We start from the raw sequence: 27,370 nt of genomic DNA, 5'->3' as shown, positions 1-27,370 counted from the left end.
GCTCATTCTCATGATCGACTAACTTTCCAAACAACTTTGTAATATCCAAAGTAGTAAGATTGATATATTCTTAAATAACAGTAACTTTTGGTTGCCACTCCCTGCACATAGATCTCAATATTTTGTTATTAGAATATTTGTTAGAAAAGGTTTTACCCAAGTTGCATAATTTGTTGAATAAATGGAGGAATCTAGTTTGCATGAAATCCACGGATTCTCCGGGTTCCATATGAAATAGTTCAAACTCCTATGTAAACATACTTATTTTAGAATCTTTGACGTCATTCGTTCCCTCAAAGAGAATTTGGAGAGTGTCTCACATACCTTTAGCACTCGTATGATATGAAATTGAGTAGAATAATTTCACGCTTAAAGGGAAGAGATAAGTATGTTCCTATATTTCAAATTATATGAAGCCTTTTTTGTCTCATCATCCGTCCAATCCTTAGGATGTTAACAACATCATTATCATCCATAGGGATAAATGGTCCTTCGGTGACAACACACCATAGGTTTTTGTCAACGAATTACAAGTGCACATACATCTTTGCTTTCCATTAAGTATAATCCTCGTATTTAAAAATAGGTGTTCTATTGTACACTCCCTTAGGATCGTCATCGTCTGCCATATTCACAACTTTTTGATGTTGATATTCACAATTTTAATCAAAAGACCAGCTCTTTATGCCAATTGTTGGGTGTGAATAGGGAAGTAGAAAATCAGTCTAGATGAGGGTGAATAGACCCTTACTAAAAAATGCAACAGTTTTTTTCAAAAAGAGTAACATAGTTTTTCAAAAGATACGAGCGGAAGGTTTAAAGGAAAAATATGAAAATTATACTTTTCGAAACTTGATCACGTTAACACTAAAATCGATTCACAAATATCACAAATGATTTTATGATGATACACAAAGGTATTTAATTGATTTAGTTGTATATTCCACAAGATGTATTTATACAACGATTCAATGACAATGAATTATAACCTCAGTTCTTTCTCATATTTTAATCACCAATGCAGTTAAATTAGGCACCAAATCTAACAAAATCAAGGCTTACGTAATAAATCACTATCAATTGAATAAACGATAAACTACGCTAGAATTGAAATACCTAAGCATGTAAATCCTATGAAAATAAAATGCAAGAGTAAGGGAGAGAGATGACATCAGGATTTATAGTCATTCAGCGTTCTTCCTCGCTTTGCCTACGTGTACTCTTTAATGGTTTCCCATTGGAGCCTGCATTGTTTATTTTTATTTGACAAATATTTACAAGAGTTCATATAATCACAAATCCACAATAATGATGAGAATTATTAAATTTCCTATCATGATCTTGACTTGTATACAGCGTAATGTCAAACTCTTTTGTGTAATCTTTACTCGATTGGCGTTTCTTGAATCTTCCAATATCACCAATCTGCTCCAAGCCTTCATGTGTAGCAATCATCCCCTTGATCCTACCAATTCATTGAGCAATGAATTTTACGAAGATTTGAGAAAAACTTCGTCTTATTCATAGCCTTCCCCCACAGTCACTATCAAGGCAATCTGGAGAGAAGAATCTCCTTCTTTTCACTAGAACTTGTCGGCACCAATGACAAAAACCTCAATCTTACAAGCTACCTAAAAATCTCAATCAACTCTTAAAGAACGATTAGTTTCAAAAGCATATTTCTTTCAATCAATTACAAATCTCTCGTTATCAATATCTGGAATCAAATTGAAGTTGAAGATGTAAGAATTTTGTTGAAGAATTTTAAACTTTCAAAAACATAGTGTATTGATTTTTCACATAATCACACAAAAAAACGATTATCAATTTGTTGATTCGTAACATGAAAAAATGTTTGACAAATTTTTTTATGCGCTTGAGATTAAGCGTAAACTATGGTTGAAAACATAGTTAGAAGTGTCTGGTATTTTAATCAAAGTGTATAAATTATAAAAGTGTAGGGATAATTATAGGAGTAAAATTTTCGAACATTAGGATCAGGCGTCTACAATTTATAAAGTAATAACAACAAAAGATTTTAACCATAAAATATTAAAAGCAAATTTGATTAGAAGCAAAATTAAAGGCATGTTTGATTTTAGTTTTGAAAAAATATTTTTAAATTTTAGAAATTTGAAAATAATAATATTACTTTAATTACCTAATTTTACAAAATTATTTTTAAAAACTATCTTCTATTTATAAATTTTGAAAACTAAAAAAATTAAAATTTTTGAAGTTGTTTTTTTTTTCTTTTGAAAATTGAAAAGAAAAAAGAAACAAGAATGTACAATTTTATTAATTACCGGTTACTATAATATTGTACAACTTTAAAATAGAAAAATAATGTATATAGATTATCTCGCTTTATAATTGCAAAAATGTCTGTTATACAGGTTTCTTTTCATTTTTTTCATTTTAAAAATAATTTTCAAAAATAAGATTAAGAAGCATGTTTTTTTTTCCTTCAAAGTAATATTTTGAATTGATTGATAAGATAGATTTTGAAAACCAAAAAATAAAGCTCACTCAAAGAGGTTCTAGCCCTATATTTTCTAATCATAATTGCAAGAGTTGCAATTTCCATTTTCATTTTTTTTTAAAATCTTAATATTTGGCCTTGCGACCCACTTATATAAGGGAACCATACTCACCGTCTATTTGCAAGAGCTCCGTCTAAAGAGAGAGTTTGCTCCATATGGACTTATCCAACACAAGAGTGACCCACTTATATAAGGGAACCATACTCACCGTCTATTTGCAAGAGCTCCGTCTAAAGAGAGAGTTTGCTCCATATGGACTTATCCAACACAAGAGTTATTTGCACGTAACGGAATTTAAATTTGAGACCTTGAGAAGGACACACTCTCAACACTCAAGTCTTCACCACTAGGGTTGTTTTAAACTCCGGGTATTACTTCCTACAGTCCTACTGCCAAATGATCGATAAAAGTCCCATATGATGAGCTGATACAATCCACCTTCCTAATGGTAGCCTAGAGACGTTCATAGATATTATTTTGAAACATCTTATGTACATGAGAAAAGGTAAATGATCTACATTCATTCAACCTTCAACATTTACACCTTAATTTGTAATCACTCACCCATGGCATAGAAAAATAATTCAAACTGTATCAACTCTCAACGGGAACAGTTAAAATCTAAGTGTGTTTAAAAAAAACCAAACCTAAGTTGTGACAGGCATCACACGGCGGCAACTTATACACTTGACAGCACAATATTGGCATTGCTGCAGCTTTTTCTTTCCTAGAAAAGGGTGAGATAACATGAAGAGAAGAGTCGTCATTCTTCATCATTCTTGTTGTTTGGATACACCACAGAGAAATAGTGGCCAACTGTTTTGGATGTGAGACCAGGGAACCTATGAGGTTTTCCTGGCCTTGGGTCAATCTTGATAAATGGCCATCTCATGATTTCTGCAGCTTCACATTCTTCCCATCCATCTCCAATTACACAAAAGCGAACATTGGGATGGTTGAAACGCTGCTTTATCCATCGAAAACATTGAGTTTTCCCCACATCCCAGGAACTATACACTGAAATGAGATAGATAATACATCATTTTCACTGGCAAGTAACATTGACTCATTTTCAAGAATGAACTCTTAATCTTAACTCTATTATAATGATTATTACTAATTTTGAATGGTTGAATTTTTGAAAAGATAATGGTTTTTGGGATGATAAATTTTCAAGTTTAGATATGAATTTAGTCACCAACAATTACAGTATTTTTTTTGTTTTAATCACTAAGTTTTTTTGTTTGGATTTAGTCCTGCAAATTCAAAAACTACTGCTTCTAGTCCCTAACGTTAGGTTATTAGGCCACGCCACGCTATTAAATTGGGGCATGTTATGAGGTCATGGACTAAAATCATATTTATACCTAAATATATTGTCACATTGAATTTGTAGTAATCAGAATAGAATCAAATGACTCACCATTTTCATGTGTTATTAAGCTGTCGAGATGAAAGAGCAGGCATTTTACCAGAGATGGTATCAACGATCCAGATGTCACCAGAACATTTACACGCTGATGCTTTGCATTAGTTGATTCAGTGCTTGTGTTACCATAAGCAGTGGAAGAAACCACATCTTTCTTTTCACCGGAACACTCTTCCAAAAAGGCCCGTGCTAATATAAATAAAAACAAGAAAGGTATAACTAATACAGGTTATGCAACTGAAATATATAAATGGATTGTCAAAACATACCTGATGAAAGCCATTTGTCAGTATATTCATCAGTTTTACCATACAAATCATCCCATACTTTTATTGTCTCGTGATCTAAAATATTATGTAAACCCTGAAACAAGAAGAGAGAAAATAAGTTTATCCTTCAACAAAGTTAACTTGTATGGTTAATATTTATCCAACTCGGCAAAATATAAGGAACAAACAAATTCCTCATAGAAATGCATAAAAAGTTTAGCAGACAATTTTTTTTTAAACAGCATTATTTACCAGTTTCAAAAGTCTTTTATATCTAAAATACATACTAGAAAAGATACATCAAGCGTCACATGATATTATATGCAACCCATTAACCTTCATTAAACAAGTTATGACAGGAAAAAATGACAAACCAGTTGCAAGTTTTACCATACATTTTCAGAATGTTCACAACAAAATACCATCCCTATGTTTGCAACCATCTACACTAATAAGAGTAGGCCTACAAATAACACCGCAAAAACTATGTTCTGTAAGTTCCATTTTAATATCTAGGAAGTTTGTGACAATGAGTAATAGTTAAAAAAACTTGCTTCAAAATCTGTTATACACATTACAATTATGGTTTTCTAGAGAGCACAAACAATAGAACAGATAAGTAAAAGTGAACTCAATCAAAAATCATGTTACCTTGTAAAATCATAGATATCATGTTGTAGAAACATATATCGTTAAATAAGAGTGATAAAACAAAACAATTGTATGGTTTACTCGTATATATGACAAAGAACTCACCAAACCCATAGCTTAAGAAGAGAGAGAGAGAAATTGCATATTATGATTATTGATTCAAATGGAATGAATGAAATGTACAAAGGGGTAGTTTATATACAATAATTCAACAGGTAATTAGCTAATCATGTAATATTTACCAAACCAGTCCATCAAGAAAACACAGGCTTTAATAAATACTCAATGTTCAACAAGTAAAATTCAATGTCATCCATAATTTGTCGTCAGCTATACCGGCAGTTCTCCAGAAGTTTTACCTGCAAGTATTTTTGGGCTATAACTCTATGCCTATATGCAAGTTTTCTTTTGTTGACATCATCATGTGGGGGGCCTAATCCATCTCTGTTGAAGTCATAATCAGATAGGTCCCTCCCATCATCATATTTGGACAGAACATCAAGAAACGGCTTATTGTAATTTTCAATCTGCAAACACAAGAAACCCCGCATCAAACTATCTCTCCACAACTAAAAACAAACCACGGAAAATAATCGGTACGGAAAGCCAACAAAGTTTACTTGGTCGTAGAAGAAATTATCATCGCACAGTTGTAGAATGAGATTTTCCCACACCTTCCCAAGCTCGACACCTTTTTGCGCATCCTTCAGACCGTTAAAAGCCTCAGCGTATGATGATTTCAGCAAGGAATTGAGTAGTATAAGGGTCTCATCCATGTCCCACACATAGACATCCAGCCTGGGATCGACGTCGTCACTGGAAGACACTTGCGTGTCCTCCTCAGCTATCCCAGATGTAGCAGCCATTCCAGCACACACTCAAAGAACTAACCTAACTATACCCTGCAGAACAATAACATGATTCATTGCACACTGCTACTTTATTTCACACATTTACCTCCACATATTGACATCATTATCTAGTTTTGTTGATAGCAGATCGCAGAAAATAGCAATAAAAGTACATTAATTACATCAAAGAATTCCCAATTAGAAACCTAATACATGAGATAATTAGGATTAGAACAAATGAAAACAGGTTTACCATCAATCACACATTCAATTGCTGTACTGATTTAGGCAAACCTCAGGGGAAATTAACGGAATCATTTTGAAATGATCAAAATTTTAGCACTATGAATAAAGAATAATTAACGGTGTAAAATATGAGATATTGAGATTCGAATCAGCGTGTAAACTACGGAAGAAAATATTCAAAATTAATGTATGAATGCATAGTAATAGTTGAAGAAATAGAAATTTAGTTACTTTAGGTTAACGATGCAGAGAAGAACGATGATGAAGTTGTGTTGTGAATGTGGAGACCATCACACTATTCATACTTAATTTTAATTTCTTCTAATTTTCCTATTTTGTTTTTTCACATGCCAAATTAGTAGCTTTATGGCCCGTTATATGAACATGCTTCCGACCCCGATTAGAACTATACCCCAAATCACTTGAACTTCTCAAAATACATTTCATTATAAAACAATTTTTAAAAAATCTATTTTTTTAACAAAACACATGGTCTAAGAAGAAGAATTTGTCCTGTCACCATATTTTGTTGAGAAATAAATGTGAGTCGTGTATTAAAAAATGGAAGTTCATTATTGTATAAGTGAGAAGATTTATATATCTATTGCCTTAAGATTTTGGGTAAATATGTGGTGTCTCTCACATTTATTTGGACGAGCCTTTGACCTTTAGATGAGAATTTGACTCAAAATAGATGATTTTCTCTCATGATGATCCAACAGTGGTATCAGAGTCGATGGTTCGAGTAAGGGATCAACTCCTTATATCGAAAGTTTTCCTAACATTGTGGTGGTCATACGACGTGTACCGTCGAAATGAAAAATCGACTTCATAACTCATCTCGTTATCAAATGTCCAACGCAATTGCCTTAAGATATGTTCTTGGATGATGATTTTGACAAAGAATAGTCTCACTTACTTACGTGTTTTAGTTTACCTATTTTTCACACTACTGTTAAATTCTTCAACTTCCTGCTTTTTGGTACTTCAATTCCAATATATTTTGAATTAATAAAGTGTGATGTTTGCAAATTTAATTTCTCACAATGTATCTTTTACCCGCCTTTTTATTTTGACAAAGGGGATAAGTATATTTCTAAGGGGAGTAAAGTATATTCTCTACTTAATTGAGGGGAGTTTAACCACTCCAAATATATATGTGTTTGTCTCTTTTACCACATCCGTAAGAGATGCGTTGTCATCATCAAAAAGGGGAACATAGAAGGAAGAAAACAAAGGTTTCGATCAATGGATGAAGAAGATATAATAAAAAAAATTGAAGAGTAATTATTTTACAAATGGTTAATCGTTATAATAATCTTAAACTTATTAAAGAAGAAGTTAATGACAAAATGAAGAATGTGAGACTTTGATTAAAGGAATATATATTGAGTAAAATAATGTATTCATTTAAGTCGAAAATCGGATATAGTAGGAAGAAAAAATAATTAAAGTATTAATATAAATAGAAATAGGTAGTTTGAATTTTCTCACTATAATAAATTATAGTTTTGCGAGTGCAATAAATTGTATTCGACATAGTCGAATACAACATGGAGTTGTTGAAATATGCTAGCAGTATTCGACAGAGTCGAATACAACATATTATAGTCGAATGGTGTAAGATAATGGAAATCGTGTCCTTCTCATTGATCAGAATAGAATATATATACATCAATGTGTAACATTTGGTCAACTATCTAATTATGATACACCATAATTATAGGAAATTAATTATGACTAATTATAACAAAATATTATATTCTATCACACCCCCGCAGTCAAAGCGGGAGGTTCACAGACGCTTAGACTGGTTCGAAAATCATCAAAGAGAATGCGAGGAAGTCCTTTGGTGAAGATGTCTGCGATTTGATGTCTTGAGGGAACATGAAGGACGCGAGCGTGACCACGAGCTTCCTTTTCCCGAAAAAAATGAATGTCCATCTTAATATGCTTAGTGCGCTGATGCTGCACAGGATTACCAGATAGATAAATGACATTAACATTGTCACAATACACCAAAGTGGCCTGGGGAATAGGAAAATGGAGTTCCAGGAGAAGATTGTGAATCTAACACGATTCAGAGACAACATTGGCAACCCCCCTATATTCAGCTTTAGCACTGGAATGAGAGAGAGTTAGTTACCTTTTGGAAGACCAAGAAATAAGGTTGTCACCTAGAAAAACATAGTACCTAGATGCAGAACGTCTGGTGTCAGGACATCCACCCCAATCAGCGTCAGTATAAGAGATAAGCTTTGTAATGGGAGATGAGGATAAGTGTAGTCCAAAATGTAAGATGCCCTGAACATAGCACAAAATGCGCTTAAGAGCAAGCATGTGTTCCGTGCGAGGGGCATGCATGTGAAGACAAACTTGTTGAACAACATATGATATATCAGGTCGAGTGAAGGTGAGATATTGTAGGGCCCATGCAAGACTCCGATACAAGGAGGGATCCTCGTAAGAAGTGTCGGAGGAGGTGCTGAGTTTCTACTTGGTGTCAACAGGAGTGGTTGATGGTTTACAAGACGCCATGTCAGCACGTTCAATGATCTTTGATGTATAAGTGCTTTGACTGAGAAATATGCCATCAGGATGACGAGATACTGCAATACCCAGAAAGTAACTCAGAGGGCCCAAATACTTCATTGCAAACTCAGATGCTAAGAGTGACATAATTGATTGGCGGAGGACCTGAGTGGAGGTGATGAGGATGATGTCGTCTACATACAGCAGAATGTAGGCCATGTCTAAACCTTGTCGATATATGAAGAGGGAGTGGTATGATGTGCTATGGTGAAATCCAATGGTGGCGATATAGTCAGCAAAACATTGGTACCATGCCCGAGGCGCTTGCTTGAGACCATACAATGACTTCTTCAACCGACATACATAATTTGGATGACGGAGGTCGCGGAAACCCAATGGTTGATGCATGTATACAATCTCATGAAGATCACCATGTAAAAAGTCATTCTGGACATCCATTTGATGAATGAGCCAAAATTTGGAGAGAGCGATGGTACACACTGCTCGAATGGTAGCGGGTTTCGCCACGGGGCTAAAAGTCTCATCACAATCCACACCTGCAACCTGTGACCTGCCATCACCTACAAGACGAGCCTTATAATGCTCAAAGGAGCCATCATAATTATTCTTATGCCTAAAAATCCACATACATCGAATAAGATTAGCATCACAAGGACGAGGAACTAAATCCCACGTCTTATTTTGAATAAGAGCATCAAATTCAGATTGCATTGCGGATTTCCAATTTGGGTCTGATAAGGCTAGTTTGGGGTTTTTAGGTATGGGAGAGATGGTGTGGTCAGAGTGAGAGATTGATAAGTTAAATATCATGCGGGGTTTGACAATGCCTTTCATGCTTCGGGCGGTGATGGTTCGTGTAGGTGGAGGTGGATGCGGTTGAATTGATGGTGGTGCTGGAAAGTTTATTGTAATGGGTGTGTTGATCGAAGAGGTAAGAGATGATGATTGTTGGTTTATTGAGGGTAGTGGTTGGTCAATTGGGATTGTGGGTGTTGGTTGGTCAAGTGCAACAGGTGGTGAAATTTGATTTTGCCACTGATGTATAAGGTAGGGGCGAAAGTCATCATTTAGGAATTGATAAGAGTGAGGTGAATGGGATTGTATCTTGGTGAAGGGAAATTGAGTTTCATCAAAGATAACATGCCTCAAAATTATTAATTTTCTATTAGACAAATCAAAACACTTATAACCTCTATGATTCGGCGGATAACCCAAGAAGACACACGGAGTAAAACGGGGTTATAACTTATGAATGGTAGATGGCATGAATAATGGATAACATAGACAACCAAAGACTCTGAGATGTGTGTAGGTGGGATCACGATGATACATGAGTTGTGTTGGTGACTGATTATGGAGTGTTTTACAGGGAATAATATTTAACAGGTAAGTTGCCATATGGAGAGCATGATGCCAAAATGAGGGGGGAACAGAAGAATGAGCTAGCATAGTACGTATCATATTATTAATGGTTCTTATTTTGCGTTCCGCTTTCCCATTTTGTGAGGATGTGTGGGGACAAGAGAAACGAAAAACTAGACCATGATCAGTGCAATATTTTTGAAAAAACTCATTATTATATTCACCGCTATTGTCACATTGAAATGTTTTGACTTTTTGCAAAAATTGAGTTTGAATGAATTGAGTAAGTAACTTGAACGTTTCAAACACATGAGATTTTCTGCTAATAGGAAAAGTCCAAAAGAAGTTTATAAAATCATCTAAGAATAAGACATAATATTTATGACCAGCAGAACTTAAAATTGGAGACGTCCATAAATCACTATGTAAAATGTCAAAAGGCATCAAAATCGTAGTTTGAGAATCAAAAAATGGCAATTTAACTTGTTTGCCTAAAACACAATAGTCACAAACGACATAAGAATTAAAAGGTTCATAACATATGAACTTATTTTTGCGAAGGGAATTCAAAACAGACACGCCAGGATGACCAAGACGACTATGCCAAAGATTGGATGTGAGGCCGACAAAACTGGGAGGAGTGGTAACTGGATAAAGATCTCCACGACTGTCACATCTGAGAAGGGTGATCCCCGTCTGAAAATCAGAGACAGTAAAACCAAAAGGATCAAAGGAAACAGAAACATTGTTGTCAATGGTGAGTCGTCTCACAGAAATTAATTTTTTAATAATTTTCGGGGCATGCAGGACATGGTTAAGGTGAAGGGGTTGGTGAGATATGGTTATTTGTGTGTGTCCGATGCCGTGAATTGGAATTCCATGGCCACTACCTACAATGACTTTTTGATTTGAATTACTTACTGGAAAATAAGACGAGAGATTACCTTGTGATGCGGTTGTGTGAGATGTTGTGTCCGTGTCCATGTACCACTGATTGTCAGGAGTGTGGAGTGACATGGTGTGCATTTCAGTCTTAATGTATGTCAGTATCTGAGATGAGGTAGAGGTTGCATACACCTGAGGATGTTGTCATAGAATATCTGGCTACTTAGGAGGCCCGGCAGGGCGTGTCCACTGAGAGGTGGGGTACGGACACGGTGGCATAGTCCATGGTGGTGGAGTCCAACCCCATGGTTACCAAGTTGGGTACTTCTGTTGCTATTGCCAAGGAGGAGCAGACCAAGGTGAGGGAGCGCTGGGAGCTCCAGATTGAGGTGCACTGTGGTTACCACGTCCCCCTCCGCGATCCTGGTTGCCACGGGAGCGAGAACGGTTGTTGGGGCGGAGCCTGCCACGCTGAGAGGTGTCTTCAGTAGGTTTCGGTTGAGTGGTGTGCATAGCAGCATGAGAGCCTGTGTTTTCCATCTTATCCATACAGGCTTCTTCCAAAGTGAGCATGGAACGAGCCTGATAGAATGCCGTAAGAGGGTTGCTCTGGCGAATCAAAGTAGCACTATGCCAAACAAGACCTTAGACAGCGCTTTTTTTGGCCTTAGACAGCGCTTTAAAGCGCTGTCTAAACCTCCGCTGCTAAAGGTTTAGATAGCGCTTTTTTAAATCTTAAAAGCGCTGTCTAAGCCCCCCCCTTAGACAGCGCTTTGGCCAAAAGCGCTTTCTAAGACCCTCCTATTTTAATTTTTTTAGGTATACTTTAGACAGCGCTTTTGGCCAAAGCGCTGTCTAAGGGGGGGGGGGGGCTTAGACAACGCTTTTCAAAAAGCGCTGTCTAAGCCCCCCCAATTTTAATTTTTTTAGGTATACCTTAGACAGCGCTTAAGGCAAAAGCGCTGTCTAAGGGGGGGGGGGGGGGGGGGGCTTAGACAGCGCTTTTCAAAAAGCGCTGTCTAAGCCCCCCCCCCCTTAGACAGCGCTTTTGCCTTAAGCGCTTTCTAACCCCCCCTTTAGACAGCGCTTTTTACAGAAGCGCTGTCTAATGTATACGAAAATTTTTGTAGCTTTTGTTTTAAATCCCATTTTTTCCAGGTTTATAAACCAGAATTTCTACCTGTTTTCAACCAGATTTTGACAGACAGTTATCACATTTTATACATGCCATTTTGGCCTTTTTTCTACCAATTTTTGGCTAACAAATATATATATATATACCAATTCAAACCAATTTTGTACACATTTACAAATATGACAATTAGTATCAAAATATATACAAATTTATGTACACATTTACAAGTCATTACATATACTACAAATGTACACATTAATTACACAAATTTATGAAAAAACTTTGAGCTCTATCATGAATTGACACCACTCCTCTTTGATTTCGTCCACTTGATCCTTTGTATAAAATGCACACTTGAATTCCTCAAAGTACTACATAATAATATAACATATTTTGAATTAATTCCAACTATTTAATTATATGAGATATGTGTAAATATAAAAATAACTCATAGGTTAGAAATACATACATCGGTGGGAATCACTAATCGGCCCAAAGCAAGAGTATCCCGCATAAACCTCAACACGAAATACCCGCAATCTATTTGATTACGTTGTTGAGGACACTACATGAAAAAAAAATATGGATTATAAATCCTAAGTTTTATCAAGTGTCATCACTAATATAATAAAAAATGTGGTAATTAAAAATATACCGCCACTTTAATCCATGTAATGCGGTTGGCGCTCCTCCTTGAGGTTTGGATATCTCGTTGGGCCCGAAAAGCTTGTAGGACGCTAATAAAATAAAAATGAAGCAATTAGAACAATTCACATAAACTAAGAAAAATTTTGAACATTCTCACTTACGTGTCAATTAGGTCCTTCATATCCGGGTATGTTGTCCAATCATTTCCTAACGAGTCAAGATAATACACAATTTCTCGGATAGGATTGATTGCGAGCAACAACCAATGTCCACTGTAATGATTAGGCAAATGTTAGATGGTAACTTGGAAAATAATTATAATAGATGAATTTAGAATGAAATGCTAACCCGGTATTAAACGGTATAAAAAACAACTTCTCCGCATCTTTATTCTCCATGAGGATCCGAAGAACATACTCCGTCACGGTATGCGGTCTACTTAAGATTAAACCTAAGTTGACGCTCGCGGGTGCTAAGAATCCGAATGACTCGTCCAAATCATTGGGGCGCATCAATTTGTCATACAAAAACCTAATATAAAAACATCATTAACACCTCTTTTGAAACATAAAGTAAACCGGATTAACATAAAGTAAACATCATTAACATAAGTTGTTTAATTAATAAAACAAAGTAGACCGGATTTACCTAATATATGTATTGACAATGTTGACGCCGATTTCTTCATGACCAAAAACTTGCATGAAGTCTTCATTACCAATCATTTGGTCGTAATCAAAGCCGAAAATCCCTTCCTCCATATGTATAGTCCGAACACCTCCGGTCGGTATATCGGTCATCTCTAGAAATGTCCTGAGGCACGACCTATACTTGGTGGTAGGTTTTTTCCTAGCTACGGTCTTCTTAGCACCAGAACTTTTTACCCGTGCGGAGGCGTTCCTAACCTCCTTTATTTGTTGTGCGGAGGCATTGCTAACCTCATTTTCTTGAACCTACATGTCATATAAATAGTTAGATCAAATTAAGAATGTAACAACTTCCATGAATATATGTCATATAATTGTATATTACCTCTTTTCTTGATTTGGATTTTGTGGGAGTCTATTTAACATAATCAAGGAAAATATGTAAGTAAAATTTTAAGCATAAATTTTAAACTTTGAATATACACATTAAAGTTAACATAAGTTTTAAGCATACCTCATATCCTACGCATATGAGGTTTGTCGGCCATGCAACAAACGAACCTACTGCTTCGTGCACCGTTGTTGCATCCGAATCATCGCTAGGATATGGTAATAATGCATTCGGGTCAACTGCAATATCAACTGATACCTTCAAACATCCAGCAGGGAGCTCTCTAGTGTGGAGTAATACTCCGCTAACGTTATGCACTTTTCCCTTGCCAACCATCCGATAGTGTGGTGACGACAAATACAGCTGACAATGGGAAATGCCCTAAAACCAATAATAACAAGAAATCGTTAATGTGTATATATGTCAAATACATAATTTAAGCAAATAGTTCAATTTAAGACAATTATATGTAATTACCTCTGGAATGTTCGGCTGAAAGGTACAGTTGATACTGTTTTTGTCCGAAGCATCTCTGTATACCGTTGAGGCGCTAGCCTCTCTTTCTCTCCTCAATGCATCAAGCTCAGCTTGCATGGCTTCCAATCTTGCATGAAGCTCCCGATTACTAGGAGCCTTTCCTTTTCTAACACTGAGGGAGGTCGGAGTGACTCCAAATCCCTTACCCCTCACCCGACCAGAATACTCAGGGACATCTAATGCCCGACTAAGTATGCTCTTAGTATCATCGGGAGATAGAGACTGAGATAGCTCCTCCTGAAAAATCAGATGAATACCGTATACTTGTCAAATATGTGTATAAAAATGTTATTCAATTAATGAAAAAATATTATACTTACACATTTCTGGTATACGTTTAAAACTTCTTCTTGTGGAACTCCAGATTTGCCCACACGGGCTTCCTTCCACAAAACATGTGCAGGAAGAGATGTTTCTGAACTTTCCTCCTTCTGCAGCTACACATTAAGTCATACAATTTGATCAGATAAAACTAATATATGATGAACAAATTTGTTTTCGCAATTTATAAATACTTACCATGGATTGTTCTAAGCGTCCATATCCGACACGTCCTTTTCGGTACGGATATGCGGGACTTGATGCTCTTTCCCGATTCGTAGCACTTATTCTTTGAAAAGTCGGGTCTTGTCTCTTGGATTTGAAAGCTTCCCATTCTTCAGCCGATATCAAACTTTCATATTTTCTAGGAAGCTCCGCATCCACAAAATTACCATCCGCATCCTTAAGGAACTTGGATGATAAAAATGTCCGAAACCCTCTAAGAAGCTTTCCGGCCAATTTCATGCAAAACCCTCTTCTTTCTTCTTCGATGTTAAAACATCGCTAAGAAAAACATACTGATTGATAGTTAGTATCGGTAATTGAAAAAAACATAATTGATACCGTATAATTAAGGGCCAAATGATTGTACCTTTATCTCACTCCAATTTTTTTCTTTGGACTCTTTCAACTCTTTATTTCTCCAATCATCACATGTAATGGGAATTTCATTCCTTACTAGTGCACCGATGAAACTAGTTAAGGTATGCCCATTAGGTTCTATAAGTTGTCCCTGGTTGTTCCAAGAGACATCTAGTATGATGCCTCGAGATCTTCCTTGGACCACCCTTCGCATTACTGTGATGCCTCTTCGGATTTCTTCTTCCGCGGATACTTTACTAACTTCCTCATGTTGGTCATCAGCCATGTCTAACCTGTAATAAACCAAGGAAACCATCAAATATCAAATATAACTTATAATCAAAACAATTGAAAACAAAAAAATAAAGAAATCATGCATTATCAGATATAACTTATAATCAAAGCAATTGAATACAAAAATATAATGAAATCATGCATTACCACATATAACTTATAATCAAAACAAATGAAAAAAAACATAAAGAAACCATGGATAATTTACCTAAGTCACTAACATCTCTTTCTTTTCTTTGTTGGAATATTAATCACTTGTTTCTTAGCAATGCGTACGGATGAATTGATCCAAATTCCCTCATTATGATCGTTTCTTATATATGACTCATCCGGTATAAGATCCTCAACTTCATCATTTCTATTCAACTCATTCCGTCTAATGCATGACTCATTCTCAACATCAATATCACATTGATCGACACCGCTATCATCAGTCACTTTGTTAGAGAAAAGCACTATAGACCATTTTGTACTCTTCGGGTCATTCACATAGAACACTTGTTTAGCTTGAGATGCTAGAATAAAAGGTTCATCTTTGTACCCCACCCTAGTAAAATCAACTTGCAAAAATCCAGACTTATCCATTCGTATGCCACTACTATTCACCCACTTGCAACCAAAGATGGGAATCTGAAACTTCTCGTAATCAAACACCCAAATATGCTCAATAACTCCAAAATATGACAAATTTGCATATTTGGGGTTTAAGTCCTTCATACTTGATATATGCATTGCTTCAGCTAGCACGGTGACACCACTATTTTGCATAGTACTCTTATCATCTTGTTCTTTGGTATAAAATGTGTATCCATTAATTGAATATGCGCTATGAGAAAACACATGCAAACTTGGACCATACGCCAAACATCTCAACCTTTCTGTTACCGAAGAAGGATCTGAAGAGCGCTTCAAATAAATATGATCCTTCAACCATTGTATGAAACTTTGATTGTGCTCTATAACTATCCAATTTTCATTTCTGTTCGGATTTAACTTTCGGAGTACATCCTTGTGCATTTCAACATATGGCTCAACCTCATTATTATTGTGCAGAACATACAAATGAACTTGATCCCGTTCATCCCTTGATATTATCACAATTTTATTCCCAATTAATTTTTTACCTTCCATTTTGTCGAAAATCTGAGCTCTGGGGAGTCCAATCGATTGAACGTTAGACAAATATTCAGTACAAAACTCAACAGCTTCTTCAACAATGTATCGTTCAACAATACAACCCTCTGGTCGACTTCGGGATTTCACGTACCCTTTTAATATTTTCATATACCGTTCAGCAGGGTACATCCATCTCATATAAGCTGGTCCACACAACTGTGTCTCTTTCACAAGATGAACAACTAAATGAACCATTATGTCAAAAAAAGACGGAGGAAAATACATTTCAAGCTCACACAAGGTAATTACAATCTCTTTTTGTAGTGTTGGTAAGATCTCGGGATCGATCACCTTACTACAAATTGACCTAAAGAAAAAACACAATTTAGTTATGGCACTTCTTACTTTTTCAGGCAAAATAGAACGTATACCTATCGGTAGAAAATGTTCCATTATAACATGGCAATCATGTGTCTTCAAATTCTTCAACTTGAGGTCTTTCATAGAAACAAGTCTTCTGATATCAGATGAGTATCCTTCTGGAACCTTAACTTCACTCAGAGACTTACACAATTTTTTTTTCTCCTTTCTAGATAAAGTAAAAGCAGCAGGTGGTAGATATGTTCGTCTTCCTTTCTTCACGGGTGCTAATTCAGTTCTCATTCCCATTTTTAACATGTCCTCCCTTGCTTTAAGGCCATCCTTAGACTTGCCTTTTATATTGAGTAATGTACCGATAACACTTTCAAATACGTTTTTTTCAATATGCATAACATCGAGAAAATGTCTCACGTACAAAGACTTCCAATATGGCAATTCAAAAAATATCGACCTTTTCTTCCACCCACCTTTCACAATCTTATGTGCAAAAGGCTTGCCAAACTCAGTACGCACATCTTTCACCTTTTCAAAAACTTGTTCACCTGACAATGCGGGTGGAGCTCTACGATGTTCGGTGTCTCCATTGAATGCTTTTCTCCACCCACGGTAGTGATGTTTAGAATGTAAGAATCTACGATGACCGAGAAACACATTCTTCTGGCAAAGTTCCAATCGAATCGTATCGGTTCCGTCTTCACAAACAGGACACGCACGTTGACCTTTAATGCTATACCCAGATAGATTCCCGTATGCTGGAAAATCATTAATTGTGCCAAACAACATCGCCCTCAAATTGAAACTTTCTTTCCTATATCCATCATAAACCTCCACACCGTTCTCCCACAAAATCTTTAAATCTTCGATCAGAGGTGTCAAGTATACGTCTATGTCATTCCCTGGTTGTTTAGGCCCAGAGATTAACATAGATAACATCATGTACTTACGCTTCATACATAGCGACGGAGGTAGGTTATAAATCATAAGAATCACAGGCCATGTGGTATGTGAGATACTTTGAAGACCATGTGGGTTCATTCCATCAGTAGATAATGCCAATCGAAGGTTTCTTGCTTCTGATCCAAACTCAGGATAATCATTATCAATCTTCGACCACTGTGGTGAATCAGCCGGATGCCGATACATTCCATCAATAATTCTTTCATCTGCATGCCAAGTAAGATGTCTTGCATCGGTTTCACTACGAAACATGCGCCTAAATCTCGGAATTATCGGAAAATACCATAAGACTTTTGCGGGAGATAATCTTTTCTTATATCGAGACAAACCGCATTTAGGGCACTCAGTTAACATTGCATATTCGTTACGAAACAAAATGCAATCGTTAGGACAAGCATGTATCTTATCATAGCTCATGCCAATAGAGCACAACATTTTTTTTGCCTCATAGGTTCGATTAGGAAGAACATTATCATCCGGTAGCATTTCTCTCATAAGGGCCAACAACTCTGTGAAACTTTTATCCGACCATCCATTACCCGCCTTTAAGTTGTACAACTTTAATACCGCAGAAAGTCTTGAGAATTTAGTGCAACCTTTGTACAACGGTTTCTCAGCATCGCTTACCATCCTCTCAAACATTTCAGGACAATCATGAAGATCTTCTTCCAGTGCTTCTACAATCTCTTCAACTCGATCACAATCGTATGTTTCCGTGTCTTTGTCGTATGAAGCATAGGTCGTACTACTTTTTCCACTCGATTCAACATTCTCGTTAATTTTCTCACCATGAAATATCCAACACTGATAACTTTGATCAATTCCATGCCTCAGCAAATGCGATTTCAATCCATGTGCGTCAACCTTACCAATATAACAACAACGCAAGCAAGGACAATGCATTCGTCTGGGGTTTTCAGCGTGTTGAACAACATACTTAACGAATTCCAAAACCCCACTCTCGTACTCTTTGGTCATTCGATCGGCACAGATCCATGTTTTATCCATGGTTTTCCTACTTTAGAATGAAAGTGAGATGAACAACACTTTCACAGTTAAAAAGAAAAAAAACTACCTATTCAAATGCAAGAAAACATCACCTCTTCAACAAAAAATCAAAATTGGACATGGGGTTGCATATTCTTGCTTGGACATTGTTTATCATGGGCCGGTTGGATAGTTTTTCAGGTATAATTATCAATAATCATACACCGGGAAATACCTAAAGTTTAAACCCTAAACATTTTTATAACAAGAATTGTAAATTTTTGTGCAGGATCCTGTTGTGAAAAAGTATCCAGCTAAACTCACAATGACTTCATTCACATGTTTCTTTGGATTGATCCAATTCTTGATCATAGCAGCCTTTACAGAAAATGATTTTGAAAAGTGGAAGATACAATCAATAGAAGAGCTTTCTACCATCCTATATGCTGTAATAATCCTCACTTTAATTCTCAAATATTTGATTTAGACTCTATATCCAATAAATAAGTACTTAAGGCATAAGCACTTATTATACTCTATGCAAATAAATAAGCTGAAAACAACTTATGGACATGTTATAACTTATAAGTTGTTTCCATAAGTTCTTTAAAAAGTCTCACAAGTGCGCATGCAAATAAATAAACTGCCTGCAAAAACTTTAAACCTAAGGAGGCTCCAAACAATTTAGAAATTGAACATGGTACTCATAGAATCACCCTAGCTCAGAAAAAACACACAAACACAAGAAAAACAATAAAAACGAAAAAGAAGTATCTTGAAACAGGGCAGCCATATGCTAACACCAACCCATACACATACGTTCAGCCATGGATCTAATTGCACACATACAAGGCTATAATAAACAACAACGGGTCCATTCAAGCAGAGCAATTAACATAGGCAAAACATACAACTGCAACAAGTATAAGAGAAAGAAACTATTGCAGTAACAAATCCAAGAACACTCCAACATTCTAACTTCATTCTATGACAGAAATCCCACTGAGTTCATTAATTTTTCTTATTGTAATTGACAATGGAAGAAGAGGAAGTGCATTAGAGCAGAACGTATCGTATTCAAGTGTCTCCTTGCGCTGCAACCTTTGATTGTTTGGGTGACGGCGGAGGTTCGGAGGTGAGAGGCGAGTGCGGCGGGTGACGGCGGAGGGACCCTTGAAGGCAGAAACTAGGGTTTTCGGAAGTTGAAGGAAAATAGGGTGATATGCGTGATGTCGTGTTTTGGAGAAGAAGGTTATGGCTGTTGGAGACTGAGGAGAAGAAGGTTACGACTGCGTGAGTGAAGAAGAGGGAAAACAAATGAACAGAAAACGAAAGCGCTAAGGTCTGAAATTTTATTTTTATTAGACCTTAGAAAGCGCTTTTGTGGAAAGCGCTTTCTAAGGTATGCCTTAGACAGCGCTTTCCAAAAGCGCTTTCTAAACCCCACCTTAGACAGCGCTTTTGTTTTTTAATTTTTTTTTTAATTTAAAGACTTTAGACAGCGCTTTATCAAAAGCGCTGTCTAAGGTCTATATTAAAAAGCGCTTCCAAAAAGCGCTGTCTAAGGGGGGGTCTTAGACAGCGCTTTTAAAAAGCGCTGTCTAAGACCCCCCCTTAGACAGCGCTTTTAGTATTTTCTTGGAACATTTTCAGCGCTTTATTTTAATTTTAACTTTAGACAGCGCTTTCTGTTAAAAGCGTTGTCTAAGATGCGCTGTTAAAAGCGCTTTTTGGCGTAGTGTAGAAACACTGCAGTAAGCTTCTGGGAGACCAGAGATCAGAAAGCATCTTAAGACGCTGACAGTAAGCTGAGACATTGGGAAAATCCTCCATACGAGTGTTAGAAAACTCTTGCTCAAGAGTGACAACTCGAGCATTTTGGTTGTCCTAAAAATTATCTTCCAAGCGATTCCATGCTTCCATTGCAGTGGAGTTGAGTTCTAGAATAGTGGTCAGCAAATCGGTAGAAATAGTGGAATAAATCCACTGAAGAACGATGGCATTAAGAGTGGACCATTGTTCATGGTTGGCGTCAGTAATGACTGGTGGCTCTTTTCCGATAGATGGAACGATGTGATGCAGGACTCGATGTGAGCGAGCATGGATGTGGAAAAGCTCGACCCAGGTACAATATTGATCTTTTTCCATCTCAAGAATAATAGGAATGTGGTTCTTAATATTGGAGACGATAAGTGCGGGATGAAACTCCGATTTGGAACCTCGAAACATGGTGTTCTTGGGTTGGCCTGAATCACCAGTATCAGCGGATTTGTGGGTATCGGCGTCACTGTGTTCTGAATGGTCTAATTCAGACATGGCTGCAGGTGCGACATCGGCGGCGCGAACAGAGGCAGAAGGCGAGAGAATAGGGTGGTTCTCGTGTTTGACGGCGGCGGTATAGAGTACGGTAGTCCGGTTGCGGCGACAGACTTCAAGGAGGGAGAAGAAGCATGCGACGACGGACTAAATGAGGGAGAAGAAAAAATGCGTTTCTGCGTTTGCTTTTTTTAAATAAAAAAATTTAGAGAGGGATCAGTTAGGATTGATACCATGCAAGATAATAGAAATCGTGTCCTTCTCATTGATCTGAATAGAATATATATACATCAATGTGTAACATTTAATCAACTATCTAATTATGATACAACATAATTATAGGAAATTAATTATGACTAATTATAACAAAATATTATATTCTATCAAATGGAAGTAGTATGTATTCGACTCTATCGAATACATCTTGTAACAATCAAGTTTTGTTAGTTGCATATAAATAAGCATGTGATGATGTAGAATCATAAGCATTATATAACATTCTCTTTTCATAATACAATTATTTTTCTCACTATTCTCTTACTCTCTTTTCTTTATTCTTGAACAGTCTTTCGTTCCAACAAATGTGTCTCTAATCCTATCTCCAAGGTAAAGATATAGCTTCATACATATAAAAAAGACTTGGGAGGCAACTCTTCCAGACTGACCAAACGGTCCAGCAATTTCGGCCCAACACCAAATGCCCAATTTAAAATATCTTCGTAGTAAAATGATGAACAAGTGAACTGTAACACTCGAGGCCGAAGAGGGCGGAGAGTGGTTAAATGTAACACCCGAGGGTGAGAAAGTTGTTGTAGGTGCATGATGCATGACAATGAGACACTCCTAGCAGCTTCTAGGAAAAAAAGTTGAATTCACATCGAAATGAGAGTGATCTTGAGGTTGTGCAGGTATGAGACTGCATGGTTGAATGAAGGCTTATAAGGATTAATTGGTACTACCTATACCAACGAGATGCATCTTCTTTTCGGTAGCCTAACAAATAAGAACTCCATAATTAAGCGTGTTTGACTTAGAATAGTATTTGGATGAGTGACCTTCTGGGAAGTTTTCCGGAAAACGTGTGAGTGAGAACGAAACATGATGAAAAGAGCCGTGTTGGTTTATGGGGTCAGTCGATAACCTTGAAAGTAGGCTGGGGTGTTACAAATGGTATAAGAGGCAAACCTCTTCCAATACGATGTGTCCGAATTCACATCAAAATGAGAGGGATCCTAAGACTGTGTAGTATGGAACTGCATGGTTGAAGGAAAACTTATAAGGATTAATCGGTACTATCTATACCAATAAATACATTTTCTTTTCGGTAGCCTAACAAATAAGAACTTCACAGTTAAGTGTGCTTGACTTGGAGTAGTATTTGGATGAGTTCCCTTCTGGGAAGTTTCTCGAAAGCGTGTGAGTGAGGATGAAGCATGCTGAAAATAGTCGTGTTGGTTTGTGGGGTCAGTCAATAATCTTGAAAGCAGTCTGGGGTGTTACATGAACCCTCGTCAAAAAATTGCACACCATATCTGAGTTACTTGTTTGCCATCAGCCATTGGATCCAATCCAACGATCGCCCATATTCTGCATTGCGTTAATCGGGAGCGGTTTTAACTAGGGGTGGCAAAACGGGCTCGGCCCGCGGGGCATGCCCGTTTTTCCCGCACTTTTGTGCGGGGCGGGCCAAAGATTTAGGCCCTCACCCTCAAATGTGTCCGCCCCGCCCCGCCCCGTTTTTTTCGCGGGCTTTTGCGGGCACGTGTATTTACATAAATTTTTGCGTTTTTAAGCTTAAATAGTGCAGTGCCCGCGGGCTTTCCCCGCCCCGCCCTCACTTTTTTGCGGGGCGGGTCTAAGTTTTAGGCCCACATCCTCAACTATGACCGTCCCGTCCCGCCCCGTTTTTTTGCGGGCTTTTGCGGGGCGGGCCTAAACGGGGCGGGCATACCCGTTTGCCACCCCTAGTTTTAACTGTTCGTTATATATAAACTTGTCTACAGACTTGGTGTGTGACTCAAATTATCGATATATGAGACTTGGTTTTTCCAATACATCATCTTACGTCCAATATTATTGGGTTTGGTGTGCATATGTAACTGGTGGGTGCCCCAAATCAATAGACTCTTAATACCATGTAAAAATTAGAGTTTGACATAATTTAACCCTACAAAACCGACTTATAAGGTGATGGATATCATCATATATATAAATAACTTATAGACTTTACGTAAAACTTACATTTCTTTTCAATAAATACCATAACAGTTAAGAGTTTTGCATCCATAGATCATCGATCTTCTGTTCCATTATAAATAAAATTGTTAATACACAATAAAAATATACTTAATCTTATGAAATGAATACATGTTTATGTCATTCTTTTTTTTGTCAACATATGCTTAAATCATAGGGTTAGTCTAAACAAATAGATATAAAAGCTGATACAATAATACACTAAAAAAAGTTATACAATAGTGGTCAAAGCCAAGGCAACCAGGAAAGTACTCAACATCTTCTTCTATCGACAATTGACAAATAAACTAAAGTAAATGATTTAACGACTTTTTCTTTGCTGACACAACAGCTTCATAGTTTAAGCTCAACGTTTTACAGCAACAATATCTTCTTCCTTTTCTAATTGCTTCTCTGTCTTTTCTCCAATCTATATAATTAACATAATCAACCATTGAACTCAAACTAAGGACATATTATGTTATCATTAACCATTACTAAACTTTAATTAGATATTTTATTCATTCTATGATAAAAAAAATATGAAACAAAGATCTGCCGCCATCGATGCTGACATGTTTGGTTTGATCCAAAGTGAGATTGGATTAAGGATTAACAAATCCCTTGTCATTTGTCAACTATGACTTTCTTCTGATTCTGATTATATACTTTTTATTTCAAGACAAGTTTCTCCATATCAATTCATGTTTATCCTTTTAACTGGTCATCATTTGCTTTCACTTCATGATTTTATTTGCATACAAAAAGAACATCAGAAAATTCTATAGTTATAAACAAACACTCATATTATATACAAATGATTAACAAAAACTCAAATGTTACAATCACTCTTTTAGAACTCAACCTCAAAACTTGTCTTAAAACACAGTTTACAAGGTACAACAAGGTGTTCCAAACATATACAATAGATGAAATATAATTTGAGGAAACATGAACTAACAACACGGTTTTGTTAAAACCTCATTCTTGCTTTGGCCAACATATGGAACAAAACCAAAACCAAATTCCTGTCTTTTTCTTCTTTATTGACAAGAGTTTTGCATCCCTATTGGTCACATAATCAGCCATATACTTCACAACTTCCTGGTGTAACCAACAATGAACAAAACATGATTCAATCAAACCATTGAAAAAACTAAAACAAAACAACTATTATTTCAAGTTTAACCTTTTATACAATTTCAATGTAAAATGTTTTTTTTATCTATAAACGAAATGATCATAACCACTAGAAACTCACACACAACCGGAAAAGTCAGGATACGAACCCTAGCCGTAAGGATCAAGGTTCCAACTCTGATATTAACGTCAAATATAGCAATAGTGACTTTTGTCAATTGCGCCAGGATTTGCAGACTCAGTGTAAAAAGTTTTCGGTTGTCTTTATAAATCAAATCTTATTGCTATACACCAAAATCAAAATCAAAATGCTTTTATTTACCTGAGCACCCAACTTGACAACTTCTTTTGGTGGTAACTCGAGAGGAGTTATATCAGCCCGAAAAACTCTCAACTTAGACAAGAACCTAAAAGACTCCGGCAAAGCTTTTATTTGATCATCACTTATATCCAACTCCTCAAGCATTTCAAGGTTTCCAATTGATCTTGGCAATGCTCTTAGATCAGCAAAATTCTTTCCCAAGTTCAGTTTCTTCAAACCAACCGCGAAACAAAGATTCTCCGGTACGAATTCGAGTTCATTGAAACTAACATCAAGTTCCTTCAAATTACTTAGATTACCAATTGTTGTAGGCAACTTCTTGATTCTATTATAGTGCAAAGTGAGAATCTCCAAACTCTCAAGTTTCCCTATTGCCTCTGGAAGTGCTTTGAGTTCATTGAAATCTAGCTTCAACACACTTAGTGAAGAGCAATTTCCAATTGTGAAAGGTAGTTCCTCAATCTCATTTGTTTCAGCATTTAGTCTCTTTAAGCTGATTAAACTCCCAATGGACTCAGGTAACTGTTTGAAATCATTTGAACTTAAGTCAAGATCAGCGAGATTCGTCAAGTTTCCGAAACTATCAGGAAGTGATTTCAATCTATTGGCATGTAGGTCAAGTTCAATTAGGTTTATCAATTCGCCGAACGAGTTTGGAAGGTTTATGAGTTGGTTTGAGTGAAGATCAAGCTTTGTTAAAGCTTTTAGACCTATGATCGTTGTTGGAAGAGCCATGATTCGGTTTTCAGATAGGTCTATTTGAGTTACATCAGATAATTTCCCAATTGATAGTGGTAACCATTCCATTTGATCCACTAATTTTCCTCTAAGCTCAAGGGTTGTGTCTTTGTTATTAGCACAGTTTTCAATCATAGTAGCCACTTTCATTAGACTCAATTTCTCAATGCTTTCATCTCCTACAAAATTAAAGCCAAACCAAAGAATAAATCAAACATCATATAAGATGTTTTCATAAGTCAACATGTAAGGAGTATCAGTGTCGTGTTTCAGGTGTCCGTGTTTTATAGATTTTAAACAGAGAATCCAAGAAAAATTATTGGAACTAACCTGTTATCAAAAGCTGCTTGTGTACTGAGGAACCCTTTTGAGGTTCAAAATCTTCATCACTCTTTTGAGGTTCTTCATGTTCCTCTTTTTCATAGGTAACCATAGCTTCTATTAAAGTGGAAACTTTCTTTTTCTGTGTGTCCTCATCATCAGGAGAAACAAACTCAGAAGCTCTTTGAATGAGATCACCAAAGGTTTGAAACATCTTTTCAAGTTGAAGAAGGTGAATAGCTTCTTTTCTCAGTTGATGACTTTGAAAGAGGACCATGGTGTTCTTGAGTTGTTGAAGAACAGAGAAAAGTTCTTCAGGAACATCTTGTGGTGGTTTTTGGTTTGAGATATCTTGGAGTTTGGTTTGTTCCACGTTGTTAAGGGTGTCAAGAGTAGAAGTGGCAGCTTCTACTTCTTCTATGGAAGGTCTAGGTGGCAGTGAAGAATAGATTTGAGTGATTTCTTGGATGGTATTTAGAAAGGCACGTGAAGGTGGTTGTTGTGGATAAGGTGTGGTGGCCATGACTGTTGATATGGTGGAAGATGGAGGAGTTTGGAGTAGTTATGTAGAAGTAGTTGTAGGATGAAACAGAGTTGGGAGAAAGAAACAAAGTGGAAATGAAAAAGGACAGAAAATATTGTGTTGTGAAAAAGAGAGAAATGGTTGATATGTACACCAAATGATGATTTGGTTAGGTACTTGTCTCTATTACTTTGTTAAAAGATAATAAGGACGACTATGGGAATTTGATCTCTACAACAAAACTTCTTTGATATATATATATATATATATATATATATATATATATATATATATATATATATATATATATATATATATATATATATATATATATATATATATATATATATATATATATATATATATATATATATATATATATATATATATATATATATATATATATATATATATATATATATATATATAATTTAGAAACCATCCAAGTATGAGAGTTTCAAGAAGAATTAAATTAATATATTTGATTTGTGATACATATTTGAATTAAATTAAAAATTTAGGTTTTATGGCGTATAATTATTTATATTCTTGAATCGAACTGGTTGTTGAGTCGACTTTCTTTAGAATAATAAATGAATTTTTTTATTGGACTTTTGGCTGACTCAAAAAAGTTCTCCATAAGGCTTTATATGAAGTGTTAAATGGAAAGTCTTCCACAATATGTGATAGCCTAATTTTGTCAAGTTTGCCGCAAACAAGATTTGACGTGTTTAAGTGATCGAGAGGGGAACAAACACATTAAATCTCTTTCTCGTCACTAAGGTGCTTCACATGAGTTTTAAATATGTGCCCCTAGGCTGGTAGATTAGGGCGTGGTACTAGACACCTTGGGTGTTTAAGTGTACTTAAGTTTCGTGGTATTCCCGATGTGTGATTTGACAGTTGGTTTTCGTCTTTCTCTTTCTTTTTTATCTAAGACGTTGCTTACTGGATTTACCTTTCCCTATATAAAGACAATTTTACCTTCAG

At 36.3% G+C, this 27,370-nt stretch overlaps 3 protein-coding genes across 3 annotated transcripts; all 3 read right to left on the bottom strand.

The window, feature by feature from the left end:
• Positions 1-2,940: 2,940 nt before the first annotated feature.
• Positions 2,941-6,408, bottom strand: LOC127074308 (eyes absent homolog). Its single transcript, XM_051015621.1, has 6 exons — positions 6,221-6,408; positions 5,513-5,794; positions 5,252-5,419; positions 4,242-4,335; positions 3,967-4,161; positions 2,941-3,560 (listed from the first exon to the last, which is right to left on the bottom strand). The coding sequence occupies exons 2-6, from the start codon at positions 5,756-5,758 to the stop codon at positions 3,307-3,309; spliced, it is 957 nt and encodes a 318-aa protein (XP_050871578.1). The 5' UTR covers positions 5,759-5,794; positions 6,221-6,408; the 3' UTR covers positions 2,941-3,306.
• A 14,264-nt stretch (positions 6,409-20,672) lies between these two features.
• LOC127136508 (uncharacterized) lies at positions 20,673-21,101 on the bottom strand. The gene has a single exon (XM_051063055.1). The coding sequence runs from the start codon at positions 21,099-21,101 to the stop codon at positions 20,673-20,675; it is 429 nt and encodes a 142-aa protein (XP_050919012.1).
• A 3,023-nt stretch (positions 21,102-24,124) lies between these two features.
• Positions 24,125-26,601, bottom strand: LOC127074307 (plant intracellular Ras-group-related LRR protein 5). Its single transcript, XM_051015620.1, has 3 exons — positions 25,867-26,601; positions 24,799-25,715; positions 24,125-24,440 (listed from the first exon to the last, which is right to left on the bottom strand). Exons 1-3 carry the CDS (start codon positions 26,378-26,380, stop codon positions 24,318-24,320), a joined length of 1,554 nt encoding a protein of 517 aa, XP_050871577.1. The 5' UTR covers positions 26,381-26,601; the 3' UTR covers positions 24,125-24,317.
• Positions 26,602-27,370: the final 769 nt, after the last annotated feature.

Source organism: Lathyrus oleraceus, chromosome 4 (assembly GCF_024323335.1).
Source record: "Lathyrus oleraceus cultivar Zhongwan6 chromosome 4, CAAS_Psat_ZW6_1.0, whole genome shotgun sequence".
Classification (NCBI taxonomy): Eukaryota; Viridiplantae; Streptophyta; class Magnoliopsida; order Fabales; family Fabaceae; genus Lathyrus; species Lathyrus oleraceus.
The sequence above is the reverse complement of the archived record's forward strand: the minus strand, read 5'-3'. Positions and strand labels throughout refer to the sequence as shown.

Excerpts from the sequence above, each read along its gene's own strand:
- LOC127074308 (XM_051015621.1), bottom strand. The coding sequence starts at position 5,758 with ATGGCTGCTACATCTGGGATAGCTGAGGAGGACACGCAAGTGTCTTCC. Across the intron at positions 4,162-4,241 it reads TGACAAATGGCTTTCATCAG|CACGGGCCTTTTTGGAAGAG; the intron begins GTATGTTTTGAC and ends TATTTATATTAG. Across the intron at positions 3,561-3,966 it reads CTTAATAACACATGAAAATG|TGTATAGTTCCTGGGATGTG; the intron begins GTGAGTCATTTG and ends ATCTCATTTCAG.
- LOC127136508 (XM_051063055.1), bottom strand. The coding sequence starts at position 21,101 with ATGTCTGAATTAGACCATTCAGAACACAGTGACGCCGATACCCACAAA.
- LOC127074307 (XM_051015620.1), bottom strand. The coding sequence starts at position 26,380 with ATGGCCACCACACCTTATCCACAACAACCACCTTCACGTGCCTTTCTA. Across the intron at positions 25,716-25,866 it reads CAAGCAGCTTTTGATAACAG|GAGATGAAAGCATTGAGAAA; the intron begins GTTAGTTCCAAT and ends TTAATTTTGTAG. Across the intron at positions 24,441-24,798 it reads TTGTCAAGTTGGGTGCTCAG|GAAGTTGTGAAGTATATGGC; the intron begins GTAAATAAAAGC and ends TGGTTACACCAG.